This window comes from Polypterus senegalus, chromosome 8 (genome assembly GCF_016835505.1).
Source record: "Polypterus senegalus isolate Bchr_013 chromosome 8, ASM1683550v1, whole genome shotgun sequence".
Classification (NCBI taxonomy): domain Eukaryota; kingdom Metazoa; phylum Chordata; class Cladistia; order Polypteriformes; family Polypteridae; genus Polypterus; species Polypterus senegalus.
Genome location: NC_053161.1, coordinates 116,062,175 through 116,077,722, shown reverse-complemented (window position 1 = coordinate 116,077,722; position 15,548 = coordinate 116,062,175). Strand labels below are relative to the sequence as shown.

At 38.7% G+C, this 15,548-nt stretch overlaps 1 protein-coding gene across 1 annotated transcript in view; it reads right to left on the bottom strand.

The window, feature by feature from the left end:
- pkp2 (plakophilin 2) overlaps positions 1-15,548 on the bottom strand; it is a 70,893-nt gene that overhangs the window by 31,070 nt on the left and 24,275 nt on the right. Inside the window, exon 3 of the mRNA XM_039761664.1 lies at positions 11,057-11,730. Coding sequence (XP_039617598.1) covers positions 11,057-11,730 — 674 coding nt within the window. The remainder of the gene's footprint in view (positions 1-11,056; positions 11,731-15,548) is intronic.

Below are 15,548 nucleotides of genomic sequence, written 5' to 3'. Positions count from 1 at the left end.
GAAGTAAAAATAGTAGGTTTGAATACACAATGGGCGGTCGGATAATCGAAAGTACACCTTATGAGAAGGATTTAGGAGTCATAGTGTACTCCAAGCTATCAACTTCCCAACAGTGTTCAGAAGCCATTAAGAAGGCTAACAGAATGTTAGGTTATATAGCACGATCTGTGGAGTACAAGTCCAAGGAGGTTATGCTCAACCTTTATAATGCACTGGTGAGGCCTCATCTTGAGTACTGTGTGCAGTTTTGGTCTCCAGGCTACAAAAAGGACATAGCAGCACTAGAAAAGGTCCAGAGAAGAGCGACTAGGCTGATTCCAGGTCTACAGGGGTTGAATTATGAGGAAAGATTAAAAGAGCTGAGCCTTTACAGTTTAAGCAAAAGAAGATTAAGAGGTGACATGATTGAAGTGTTTAAAATTATGAAGGGAATTAGTACAGTGGATCGAGACTTGTATTTTAAAATGAGCACATCAAGAACACGGGGACACAGTTGGAAACTTGTTAAGGGTAAATTTCGCACAAACATTACAAAGTTTTTCTTTACACAAAGAACGATAGACACTTGGAATAAGCTACCAAGTAGTGTGGCAGACAGTAAGACGTTAGGGACTTTCAAAACTCAACTTGATGTTTTCTTGGAGGAAACAAGTAGATAGGACTGGCGAGCTTTGTTGGGCTGAATGGCCTGTTCTCATCTAGATTGTTCTAATGTTCTAATACCACTGAAATAAGTACGTACATCGGTTTTGGTTAGCGCAGGGAAGCCGCCTACCAAATTTCGTGAAGATGGGGCCATAAATAAGAAAGTTTAACATGGCAGACGTTGTCGACCGTTATGACCGTTACATATAGGATTTCGAAATGAAACCTGCTTAACTTTTGTACATAACCTGTAAGGAATGAGCCTGCCAAATTTCAGCCTTCTATCTACACGGGAAGTTGGAGAATTAGTGATGAGTGAGTCAGTCAGTAAGTCAGTAAGTGAGTCAGTGAGGGCTTTGCCTTTTATTAGTATAGATTTACTTTGAGTTTTCCTGTAAAATTTGAAAGCTTCAAGGTTTTAGTTTTAGATTTAAGATTTTATTTTGTTTATATGGAGTTGAATAGCAAATTTAGCGTGTTATCCTGTAAAATGTGAAAGCTTTTGACTGGTCAGAATTAAGACTTTTTTATTTTGAATTAGCTATTTTATTTATTTGGAACTGGCCAAAGAATTTAGTTATTAATTTTGTTTGTGCTGTCCTGTAAGGGCCGATTTATACTTCACGCTCAGAATGTGTACGCGCCTGCATCATGGCTGCCACGCGTTCCCAGCGTTCATTTCACGTGTCATCTGAGCAGGTCCTCAGAAATTAACGCGCAGCGTCGCGAGTTGCAGTACCAGCAAAAGTCAGGAGGCGCAGTGTGCTAAAAGTCGGATCGTGACGTCAGAGTCTCTGTTTACTATCTACATGTGACGGCAAGCCTCTATGGAGATCCTTCGGGGATCGATGTGCGCGCTTTCCTGTTTGATGAATGGTTCAAAGTGGTGAAACAAAATACTGACATACAGATGCATTCGTGGTGCTTTTATATTCAAGCGTCGCATATTCCCGATCGTAATGACACGATACATTTTAAAAGTCTCACATACCATCTTTTGTGCCGTCTATTTTTTATTTTTTTACTTTACCTGCTGTCAGGTCCAAGAAGCTCGTAGCGATTAAAAACTGGGATGACGTTTACGATGGTCTGCTTTAATAATAAAGTAAACTGCGAGGTTAAAGTGGACATTTCGAGATTAAAGCCGAAATTTCCACTTTAATCACAAAATACACGTTTTCACCGTGTCTTTTATTTTTCTCTGTGGCTCAAATACAGCTCTATACATGATGTTGCCGATGTGAAGTTGAAAAAATAAAAAAATAGACGGCACAAAAGATGGTACGTGAGACTTTTAAAATGTATGTATATAATTGAGAGACAACATTAAAAATACAATTTATAAAAGAAGCAAAATTAATAAGATTCAGATGTTTGAGGTTGCTAAAAAAGAATACACAATTGACTTTCTGGTTGGCTAACTATGCAGCAATATTAAAACAGCACTATAATTTGAAGCCGGGACAGCAATAAGAAAATTATCAATAAACCTCAAAGAACAAGCTAATCAAGTGTGTGCAATTCAGCATCAGCAGGAAAGGCGATAAACGGTGTAAAACCATAATATTGTAATACATACAGAAATTCTACAGCAAAAGAACAGTTTGAAGAATCCACAGGAATATTAAAATCACTTTATAAGGCTCCTTCATACTAACAGCAGTACACCTGTATAATGCCTCACAATGGCTGTGACTGCCAAGTGTTCAGACAATACTTATATATATCTATACTAATAAAAGGCAAAGCCCTCACTGACTCACTCACTCACTCATTCACTCACTCACTCACTCACTGACTGACTGACTCATTACTAATTCTCCAACTTCCCGTGTAGATAGAAGGCTGAAATTTGTCAGGCTCATTCCTCATTCCTTACAGCTTACTTACAAAAGTTGAGCAGGTTTCATTTCGAAATTCTACGCATAATGGTCATAACTAGAAGCTATTTTTCTCCATTTACTGTAATGGAGTTGAGCGCGAGAGCCGTGGGGGCGGAGTTTCGTGTGACATCATCACGCCTCCCAAGTAATCACGCAGTATGTAGAAAACCAGGAAGAGCTCCAAAAACCGCTGAAGAAAACATACATTATATAATTAAGAAGGCAGCGAAACAATTAGAAGCGAGCAAGTGACATATAAAACCATATTCAGCGGCTCACGTGAACTGACACAGTGCGCAGACAAAAAGCAACAGTTCCAAAGAGTGCTGAACAAAAACCGAATTACACTGCTACGCTCAAATAGACAAACCACACGCCATGGCGCAATAGTAGAGGCTTCGCCTCTAGTGCCGGCTTCCGAGGTTCGATTCCTGAGAGGGGATGCACTATATGAGTATGTACGCGCGCTTCCCGATATATTTTAGCCTCGCATCCCCTTGGTTTGATATGTATGAAAAAATATGCGGTTAACGCAGAAAGACAGATCACCAATTGAAGCTTTATGAATAATGGATACTTTATTCGCGATCAATGATTGTTTTGGTAAAGCCATACTCAGTGTATTCATTAGATGAACGGTAAAAAAGTAAGAGCAAGGGGAGGATGACTTATTGAGGCACACAGGCAAAACCACAATAGCACGTGGGCTCGATGTACTGCAGTGCGCGTCAACTCGATCTGAATTGCATGATCACATTCGAAAAAATATATCTTTTCAAGTTCTATTTAGTCCATATGTGTCAAACTCAAGGCCCGCAAGCCACATCCGGCCCGGCGTGTACTTATATCGGCCCGGCCCGCGAGATCATTTTATATATTATTGTTATTAATGGCCTGGGGATATGAAGCGCTGGTAACACAATAAACTACAGATCCCATAATGCAGCGCTTCAACTGCCTTGCCAAACACTTACTGCGTCAATCAAGTCTAGCTGCAAGTTATTGCGAAGCTAGCCCACACAATGCCGAAGAGAAAAGGTGATTCTGAACATAGAGCCTTTAAAAACCGATGGGAGGCTGAGTATATGTTTACTGACATTGCAGGTAAACCTGTGTGTCTCATTTGTGGAGCTAATGTGGCTGTAATTACAGAATTTAACTTAAGACGGCACTATGAGACAAAACATCAAGATAACCTGAAAGACCTGAATGCAATGCACAAGATACAGAAAGCAGACGAGTTAAAGAAGAATCTGACACTTCAGCAGACGTTTTTACCCGTGCAAAATCACAAAGTGATTTCAAGTGAAGCTACTTTTATGGGAGACACAAATGCACCAGTGCAACTTGCCCCACTTTCCCTGTTGCCAAGTAATGTCGAACCAAGTCGGCACAACGGTGTTCCCAAAAATGCACTTTGCTGATAAACTGAGCGCACTGCGCACTGAGTTCGCACGGCGCTTTGGTGACTTTGAAGAACAAAAAAAGAATTTTGAGTTGTTTCGCAACCCATTTGTTGTCGATGTGGAAACTGCACCTGTGCAGATTCAGATGGAGGTGATTGAGCTGCAGTGTAATGGCACACTGAAGGCAAAGTACGATACTGCAGGGCCTGCACAGTTTATTCATTCCATTCCCGCACAAATGCTCCAGCTCCGTCTACATGCGGCTCGAACCTTGTGCATGTTTGGTAGCACATATCTGTGTGAGAAGCTCTTCTCAGTCATGAAGACTAACAAAACAGCACACAGGAGTCGCCTCACTGATGAGCACCTGCAGTCCATCCTGAGAATCTCCACAACACAGAACCTCACACCAAACAGAAACGAACTTCTTGCCAAAAAAAGATGCCAGGCATCCAGCTCTGATAAAATGACATAAGAGCAAAGACAACTGAATGATTTGATTTGTTGTTGTTGAAAAGAACAAATTTTATTTCTATTTCCACGTTTTGTTATGCAGCATGTTCATATTTGAATTTGTATAATTTTGACAGGATATATTTTTATGGAAAGCAAAATCTTTTGGGATATTTCAAATTTAAGTTTATTTTTTATATAAAATTACATAAGAGTAAAGAAATTTGAATGTTCTTTTAACGTTTACTTTATTTCTAATTTGTATAATTTAGACAGGATATATTTTCTGGAGAGCAAAATATTATAGTTATATAGTTATTTAAGGTTTGAGTTGATTTATTCCGGAATAATATTCTGTCAACTAAATAAAAGTTCCTTCTATTTAAAATTTAAATAGAACTTTAACATATACGATAGTTGTGTGTGTGTATATGTATATACAGTATGTATATATGTAGATATGTATGTATATATATATGTTTATATATATGTGTGTGTATGTATATATATATGTATTTGTTTGTATATATGTGTGTGTATGTATATGTTTGTGTGTATATGTAGATATATATACATATATGTATATATATGTGGATGTATGTGTATATATGTATGTTTATATGTGTGTGTGTCTGTGTGTATATATATATATATATATATATATATATATATATATATATATATATATATATATATATATATATATATATATATATATATATATATATACATACATACATATATATACACATACATACATATACATATATATATATATATACACGAGGTGTGGCAGAAAAGTAATGAGACTGGCAACACTGCAAGCGATCTGGCAACGTTGCGCTGTTGTCCTTGATAGAGCACGTGTATCAGTATGGGGTGCTTCACTCACACACACACACACACACACACACACGTCCATAGTTAATCATATGAAGCCAAGTTTGAGTTATCAGATAAGTTTACCTGCATATCTTTGAAATTTGGGAAGAAGACTGGAGTATCCATAACAGACTGCACGCTAGCAGTGTCTGCTACATTTTTAGCATATTAAAAGCTGGTAAGGTTCAAGTAAACTGGCTGTCTCTGTAGTTGTGACTAGTCAAGCAGTGATGACGTGAGCTGCTGTCATCGTATGTTCCTTCTAAAATAAAATTCCACATTGCTCAGACTACGAGTATATATATATATATATATATATATATACTAGCCAACCCGCGGCGTACCATATGCATATAATCAGGCCGGTTTTTAATAATTTTAAGCACAGGAGAAAATAACATTTGCAAAATCGGTAATGTAATAAATCAGCAAGAAAAGCAACATTGTAACAATGCACGGAACGAACCAACACACAATCGTCCGTGCGGCGTAGCGAGGTGGGAGTGTACAAAGTGCAGGAGCATCTAAGACGACGCATGTTTGTTGCAGATGCGAATTGCTGTATGTAGCGTGTACAACACTTTGTTATGCTGCACGCGGTCGTGCGTCGTAACCGAAAACTCGTTTTTTAAAGACTGCTCACTTCATTGTGTTTTAACCTCAGTTTTAAAGGAATGTTTTAATGATCCCATGGGATACCTCTCGCAAACAGTTTTACACGCTGCATATGGAGATTAAGAAAACATGCCTCTATTAACAGTCAACGTGTGGGAGGGGGGTGTGTACAAAGGGTAGGGACGAAAACAGTGGGAGCGTATGAGTCGCACTTAGTGGCAATTCCACGGTTTGCAGCCCGAATGGGGTTCAACGGCTTACCCACGCCAGAGACACACGCTCAATCTCATGGATAATTATTTATTGAATGGTAAACACTTCTGGAAAGATACGTTTGTCTAAAACAGGTTAGTGTGAGAATACAACAGTAAGTGAATGAAAAGATGGAACTCTGGAGAGAGCAAAATACAACACAATAGTGAACCCGTGGCATAACAAACGCCGCATAATTATTTATTGATGGTTGAACACTTCTGGAAAGACACAGGGACACCCCTCGCAAACTGTTCTACATGACGCATACAGCGATTCACATCAGCGACAAACACACTGTTTTACAAACTGCAAACAGCGAATCACATCCGCGACATGATTTTTCCTAGATGGTCCTGTCGCGTCCACCCTCGCGCTCGAAGCATACACACTGCCTGCTCATGTGCCCGGTCGCAAGCTGCGTCCAGCCTCGTTCTCGAAGCATACACACCGCCTGGTCATGTGTCCGCTCGCAAGAGAAACTCACGGAGAGCCGCCCACCAGCTGCCTGTGTGTGTGCCTCTGTCTGTCTCTGGCGCGGCTTTCTCTTGCGCTGCCTCTGTGTGAACCGGTCAGGCACAGAGAAGGTCAGCTGCTGACAGAGCGTCTCGACTGTTGCAGGGCCTGCATTGGTGAAACAGGTGAAACGGTAATGAAACAGAGGCACAGGGCTTATTGGTTTTTAAAGACTGATTCCTTCATTGTGCTTTAACCTCAGTTTTAAAGGATTGTTTTAAGGATCCCATGGGATACCTCTCGCAAACCGTTTCACATGCTGCATATGGCGATTCACCTCCGCGAGAAACATGCTTCTATGAACAGTCAACGTAGCTCAGAGGTACATGACATTAACCTGACCTGCACTGCATGTGGCCTCTACGACAGACGAACATAAATGACGCCATTTTTCTGTGTCGCGTCGTCGAGTTGGTGGGCGTGGCCCTGCAAGTTGTCGTCGTATCCAATGGTCTTGGAGTTGGTGGGCGTGGCTCCTTCCTGTGTGCGCCATACGTGTCTCACTTGTCGGCGGCTTAGTGAATCCACGCCCCTTCCTGGCGTGCTTTTCATGGTTGTCTTGCCTTAGTGAATTATATATATAGATACTGCATATATATTTATTTAAAGAGCTTCTGTAAAAAGCCAAATTTCCCCATGGGGACAAATAAAGTTCATCCATTTGTAGATAAGGCACCTGATCAAATAAGAAATGTTTACAATGCAGCAATGAACTCGATATAACATTAAGGGGGATGATATAGTACAATAATAGTAAAAGGCTGACAGCATGTCAGCTGAATAATAATACATTCAAAGCAGGAATAAGGGTCAAAATCAAGTTGCTTCACTTTGTAATGAGCCCTAAGGAAAACAGCATTCCTGCCACCATGATCAAAGTCACATTGCTCAAAAATGTAAGTAAATCCTAGGTGAGTGGCATGGTTAAGGTAATAAAAATTATTGGGTTGCCTAAAACTTTTGGCCAGACACAAAAAAAGTTGGGTTTTTTTTGTCTAGAATAAAGTCATGGCTAGGAGATGCTTTAATTTTAAGATAACAAGCATTTAGCAGCACAAATGTAATATTCTGATGTAATGTGAACTAGATATAGCCTTGACAATAAAGAAAAAGCAAGGTCACAACAGCATCACAACAAAGAGCCACTCTTCAAACATACACTCAACCAAATGTAAATCACTTTACTCTTGCTGCTTTCATATCATCCAGTACTTGCAAGACCTGTAATGAATAAAATGAGGTCGCTGGAGAATGCCCTTTCTCTCTTAAAAAAAAAATGTGCAAAGTTAAATATAATGCAGACAAACCCTATTCAGTTCAATCTGAATTTGTAGTGATCTTAACATCAGATTACAACAGGTCCAAAAGGCTGATCCTGGAATGGATTGATGTTACAAGCAATCCTTAAAACTAGGGGCCAGTTCATGATGGTAGACAAGAGTTTGGAAAAATAAATACAAGTAAGAAATACAAGTAACTACAACACAACAATCAATATATATGAACAAACACCAGGGGCCTCATGTATAATGCCGTGCGTAGAACTCACACTATAACATGGCGTAAGCACAAAAGCCGAAATGTGCTTACGCACAGAAAAATACAGATGCAGGAATCTGTGCGTACTCCAACTTCCACATTCTTCCGCTACATAAATCCCGATCAGCATGAAAACTAACGCCGCGTGCACGCTTTATGTAACGCCCCAACTCCTCCCAGAATTACACCTCTTTGAATATGCAAATCAATATAAATCACCCTTAAGCGCAGCCTTCTGTGAAAAGACAATGGGAAAAGCACGGGGAAAATATAAGAATTTCAGCGAATACCAAGTGGAGGCAAAGGAAAAACATACTATTTGTTCAAATAAACCGTGGTATAATCAACAAAAGGAAGTTGATCGAGTGACGTAGCGTGTTTGAGAAACTTGAAAGCTCACATTCACAAATCGCACAGTGCCGGAAATAAAAAAGAAGTCACATATCAAAGTCGCCGTGAAAAGCCGAGTTGTAAGCCCACTGTCTGAGTGTCATATGAAAGCTTATTAGGGTACAGAGAAAAAAGGTACACAGTGGGGAAAAAGCACGAAATGTCAACTTCAATCTCGACATTTCCACTTTAATCACGTAGTTTATTTTGTCATTAAAGTAGAACATCATAAACTTCATCTTAAAATCGTTTAATTAACCAGTTTCTCAAATCACATCATAATTAAAGTAGCACGTTAAATGCTTTGTTTTGTATTTGATCTTCTATGTGCTCTGTGTGTGTGAATCACTACTTGCTTCTTAAACCGGCTCTCTTTCTCCAACTGGACACAGAATCCATTACATTCGTGATATTACAGCTCTCTGAATAACTAAAATACTGAGATGTATATGTGATGTCATTTTCATGATGATAGGAGTTAAAGCACGTTATTAAACATGTGTTTCACTTCGATGAAATAATTTATTGCAGCAGTACTCAGGGGCGGCTCTAGGCTTGTGGTGGCACTGGGCAGAGGAAGAATCGGTGGCTCCTTCGCCCGCCCGTCAGTAAGGTAGCTTATTCACGGTGGATGGCCACGTCCGTTGCAGACACTGCATAGCCGCCTCGTGCTCATGACACAAGCATTTAACTTTTGCCGAAATTTGTCGCTGCGTTTTAGCTGTGTTATTTTCTCTTTCTGTTTTATATTCAATATATATTGGCGTAGCCATCACTGCAGTCAGTGCTTTCCTTTCCCCAAGTAACCGATCCCCATACAATCAGCTCTGTAATAGACGTTAAGCCATCTGTAAGCTTAGCGCCGATTCTTCAAAACGTTTAAAGAACATTGAAATATCTTTGTAGTACATGTTTAATTATTCTATCCTTAACGACACTCCCAGTAAAGAATATAGATTATTTAAATGAAGTTAAAGTTTTATCTGTATAATTTAATAAACATATTTTGCTGCATTTCACCTTAAAAATGATATCGTCATCATATGTAAATACGCGCTTTATAAAGTGGCTCAGGTTGTGCGATAGTATTATATTATTATTACTGTAGTGCAAGTTTACAGTGGGGTGATTGTACTTATAATGTAAGTACAAACAGTTCTACAAGGTGCAATTGATTGAATGCATTTAAAGTTCTTGGGATGAAACTGTTTCTGAACCGCGAGGTCCGTACAGGAAAGGCTTTAAAACATTTTGCCGTGGCTGAGACAGCGTGTACTTGAAGCTGTATACCGATAATTCCCTTTCCGATCAGCTGCTGCTGTGATTAACACTCAGATACAGTGTTATAAATACTCCGAGTGGTGCAGTGAGAGAAATATAGAAAACGATGATCCGCTGTGGCAACTCCTAATGGGAGGAGCTGAAAGAAGAAGAAGAAGAAGAAGGAGGAGGAGAAGTGAGAGTAACAACGCTAAAGCAGTTATGGTATTTGGAATACTATGGCTGTTCCCTGGACCATTATATTGTTACAAGTTAATTACAATCAGATGCGTTACACTAATAAACAATATGCGGTTAGTTTTGGTGTATTTATAAAGCCGCGTCAGGAAAATAAGGTGTAACCACACAGGAACAGTAGCACTGCTTTGATGCTGGGTGCCGCCAGTCTGCGAAACCGAGCAGAGAACTTGCGTACGACAAGGTATGAGGTACCGTGGAAAAGTGCATGGCTTTACGCCAAGTGTAGGTTTTATACATGGCGATTTGAACGTGGAAAAGTTCTTACGCAACATTTCTGTGCGTACGCACCGTTTATACATGAGGCCCCAGGAACCAGAAAATGAAAAGTGGGAAGCAGAGGACTGGTATGCACAGCATTCCTTCAGGGTATAATATAATTAGGGGTTAGTTGTAACTGGACTTTTGACTTTGACAGACTTAAAAACAAGGAAACAAGACTCAAACAATTAATTTAAAATAATATTAGTAGTAGCAGTGGTGCATGTATGTCAGACAATGTGGCTTTATTAATATAACATGAATGACCGAGGTATACAGTGTGAAACATCTTATGGCAGTTTTCATACAATGTAAAGAGTAGCATCTTTTGCTTACATCCCATTTCATTTTTAAATATTGGCCTATGTGCTGGTTATTCTTTCTTATCCCTCTTAACAGAGCAAATTTGAAGGTAGGACCAATGTTCATATCTTATCTAAGTGCTGCAGTTGTTTATGGCCATTAAAATTAAAATAATCCACAATGATTTTCACCAGCCTAGTCAAAATATGCTACAGGCTTTTACAGTATATATAAGACAAAACAAAAATGTAGTATAATAAACAATTTATATAGTTTTTTGATATAAGTATGTACATAATATCACTTAGTACAATATCTGTTACACTCTTGAAACATTGTGAAATGTTTGTTAATATACAAAGCATTCTGTTAGGAGAACAAAAAAGGCCTTACTCTTGCTTCATTTGGTTCTGGACAGTATACCCCTCTCTGTGTGCCAAGATAGCAGGCGTCATACCAGTAAAGTTGCCCCCTATTCGAACGCTGGTTGCTGATGGTGGGCGGGAGCCATAAAGTACATTTTCCTGCATGTGGTCCCTAGTGGTGCCTCTCTGGCGCCAGCTGTACCTCTGTGATTGCCTACCCCGTTGAGAATACACAGAGTTCTTCAGCATCTGAGACTGCTGCAAGGCAGCACCTGTGGTATCCATATTAAGTATGTTCGTCAGGCTCCTACTAGTAGTAACTCGTTGACTTGGACCTCTGGCTGGACTGTTTGGAGCACTGTCTAAAAAGACATTGTCATCAAGCTGCATTTGATTGGTATACTGCTGCCGTCTGTTGCTGGAGCATTGCACCCTGGCTGGCGTACGATATTTATTATAGTTTGTGATCTCTGAATGGGCATATCTATTAGGTGCACTTAGTCTCATACTTTCCATGCGATATGCCTGGGTCAAGGGGATCTGTGCAACAGGCAAGGTAGTTGCTCGTTTATGCAAATGATACTGAAACTTTCCTTGGACATACTGCTGGTGGGACATCTCTTGGCCAAGCGCATTTTCATTAGTTCTGTAGAAATGTCCAGCTGTACTATAGCCATTTTGATTGAAGATAGGTTTATAAGGCTGAAAGAATGAATAATAGGAAACAAGTTTAGAACTAAGAAACATTTACCTGTGTACAACAGGAATATATGAATGATCATCAGTAATTAGCCTTCCAAATGTCCACATGGCTAAGTCACTAAAACAGAATGACATTAGAAAAAAAGGGCTCAATTTTAGTGTTTATTTAGAATGATATGAACATCATGGACTCCTAAATTATCTTCCATACAGTATACATATACTAAATGTATTCACAATTTCTGTTCAGCAATTAAAAATAAATGATGCCTAAAATCAATGCTAAAAAATAAATACAGTATGTAAAATTATTTCAGTACCACACGAATTTATGAAAACCATGCTTACTCAAGATATTTTCATTTCCTCAAATTCCTTAAAGATGCTTTTATAGTAACACACTATTTATTTATTTATTTTTTTTATTTATTTATTTATTAAATTTTATTACAATCAATACATAGCAATCAAGTTTTACAAAAAAAAAGAATTATGCTAAGAACAGATCGATCCCCACCCTTGAGAGAGAGAGCAAGCCAAACGGTGTAAAATTTAAGGCTTTTAAAAATACCTAAATCAACAAATTCTCTGTGCTTTATAAAATCATTTCAAAATATTACTGATTAGATCCTGCCATGTTTTGAAAAAAGTCTGCACAGATCCTCTAACTGAGTATTTGATTTTTTCCAATTTTAAATAATATAACACATCAGTTTCCCACTGACTTAAAGAGGAGAGTTTGGGTTCTTCCAGTTTATCAGAATAAGTCTGCGTGCCAACAGTGTAGTGAATGCAATCACAATTTGTTTGTCTTTCTCCACTTTAAGACCCTCTGGAAGAACCCCAAACACAGCTGTTAATGGGTTAGGAGGGATTGTGAGTCCAAGACTGTCTGAGAGGTAATTAAAAATTTTTGTCCAGAATAATGTTAATTTGGAGCAGGCCCAGAACATGTGACCTAGTGAGGCTGGGGCTTGGTTGCAACGTTCGCAGGTTGGATCATGCCCTGGAAACATTTTGGAGAGTTTTAGTCGAGACAGATGTGCTCGATATATAATTTTGAGTTGTATAATTGTATGCTTTGCGCATATGGAGCTTGAGTGAATTCTCTGCATTGCTACTTTCCACTCCTTTTCTGATATATTAATTGAGAGGTCATTTTCCCAGTGTCCTCTTGGATCTTTGAAAGGAAGGGATTGTAAAAGGATTTTATATATTGTAGAGATGGAGTCTAACTCCTTGAAATTGAGCAATAATTTTTCCAGCGTGGATGAGGGTGCAAGATGAGGAAAATCTGGAAGGTTCTGTTTAACAAAGTTCCTGATTTGAAGATAGTGAAAGAAATTTGTAGCTGGAATGTTAAATTTGGAATGTAATTGTTCATAGGATGCAAAGACGTTGTCTATATAAAGATCTCTAAGCAAGTTAATTCCAAATTTTTCCAGATATTAAAACTGCATATGTTTGTGAGGGTTGAAAGAGGTGGTTCTTTTGCAGGGTGCCACAGAAAGAAGCTTCTCCGTCTTAAAATGCTTTCTACATTGGTTCCAGATTCTAAGTGAGTGGAGCACAATTGGGTTATTAGTGTATTGCCGATAACGTGTGTTTATTGGAGCACAAAGCAAGGAATACAAAGAAGTACTGCAGGATTTTACTTCTATTGCGGTCCATGCCTGTGTATGTTCTTCTATTTGTGTCCAGGTTCTTATCGACTGTATATTTGCCCCAGTAATAAAACTGGAAGTTAGGTAGAGCCATGCCGCCTTCTGCCTTTTGTCTTTGTAGGGTCGCTCTTTTGATGCGTGGATGTTTAGAATTCCAAATAAATGAGGTTATTGTTGAATCTAATTGCTTAAAGAACGATTTATTAATGTATATTGGTATGTTTTGAAATAAAAAGGAGCTTAGGAAGAATATTCATCTTAACAGTGTTAATTCTTCCAGCTAGTGTGAGATGAAGGGTTGACCATCTATGCAAGTCTTGTTTAATTTTTTCCATACAGACGACGAAATTTTGTTGATAAAGAGCTTTATGTTTACTTGTGATGTTTACCCCGAGGTATTTAAACTGTTCTGCAATGATAAAAGGAAGGGTGTCTAATCTAATATTATATGCTTGCGAATTCACGGAAAGAGTACACTTTTATTCAGATTAATTCTGAGACCAGAGAGCTTTTGAAATTCTGTGAGTGCTGCTAAGACTGCAGGCACAGAATTTTCTGGGTCCGATATATACAGTACCATGTCATCTGCATATAATGAGATTTTCTGTTCCAGTCCTTCTCTGCTAATCCCCTTTATCTGATCAGTATTTCGACAATGTATTGCCAGTGGTTCAATGGCAATTGCAAACAGCAGTGGTGACAAAGGGCATCCTTGTCTTGTGCCACGCTCTATTTTAAGGTAGTCTGAGCAAATGTTATTGATGCAAACTGAAGCTTCTGGGTTAGTATACAGTAATTTAATCCATGCACAAATGTTCGGGCCAAACCCAAACTTCTCCAAAATAGTAAAAGGTATTTCCATTCAATCATGTCGAATGCTTTTTCTGCATCCAATGATAATAATATTTCTGGGGTGTTTGATTTAGTTGGTGAGTATATTACATTAAACAGGCGTCAAGATTTGAAGATAAGTGTCGGCCCCTAATAAATCCAGTTTGGTCTTGTGATATTATTGAGGGAGCACTTTCTCCATCCTTCTAGCTATGATTTTAGAGAGTATTTTAACGTCGTTATTCAGAAGTGAAATTGGTCTGTATGATGCACATTGTAATAAGTCCTTATTTTGTTTTGGAAAGACAGTGATTAGTGCTTGGCGAAAGGTTTGTGGAAGAGATTGGTTATCTCTGGCTTCTGTAAATGTTGCTAATAGGAGGGAGCTAGCTGAGCGGAGAATTTCTTGTAAAACTCTGCAGGGTAGCCATCAGGGCCTGCTGCTTTTCCACCTTGGAGTGACTTTATAGCATCCAGTAATTCTGATAATGACAGAGGTTTATCGAGCTCCTCCACACTAATAGCGTCAATTTGTGGTATCTGTAATTTATCCAGAAATGCATTAGATTGTATATTGTCTTCTTTAAACTCAGTAGTATATAGGGATTTATAGTAGTCTCTAAAAGTGTACATTATATTTTTGTGTTCGATGATTTTATCTCCATTCGTGTTAGTAATTACGAGATTGCGCTATGCTTCTTGCTTGTGAATTTGTTGCGCTAAAAGCTTATTAGCTTTCTCTCCATGTTCATAATAATGATGTCTGGATTTGTAAATTAGTTGTTCGGTTTCTTTAGTTGTCAAGAGGTTTAATTCTGAATGTAGAGCCTGCCTCCTCTTATGTAGAGTCTCGCTTGGTAGTCTGGCATGTTCTTCATCTATTTTAGTAATTTCGCTTTTTATCTCTGCTACTTTCTTCGCTCGGATTTATTTCTGTGGGAAAGATATGAGATAATCTGTCCTCTTAAGAAGGCCTTAAGAGTTTCCCAGAGTATTCCTGCAGAGATCTCAGGGGATGTATTTGTCTCTAGATAGAATTCAATTTGTTTGGATATAAATTCAGTACAATTCTCGTCAGCTAATAGAAGCGGATTGAGACGCCATCTGCGGGTGAGTGTATGGGGCTTAGTAATTTCAGCTCCAAGATCATCGGAGCATGGTCTGAAATAACAATAGCATCGTATTTACAAGATTTAATCTTAGGCAAGAAGTTATTATCTATAAAGAAGTAATCAATCCTTGAGTAGCAATGATGTACTGGTGAGTAGAAAGAATATGTTCTTGAATTTGGGTTTAAAAACCTCCAGGGATCTGATAAGTTGT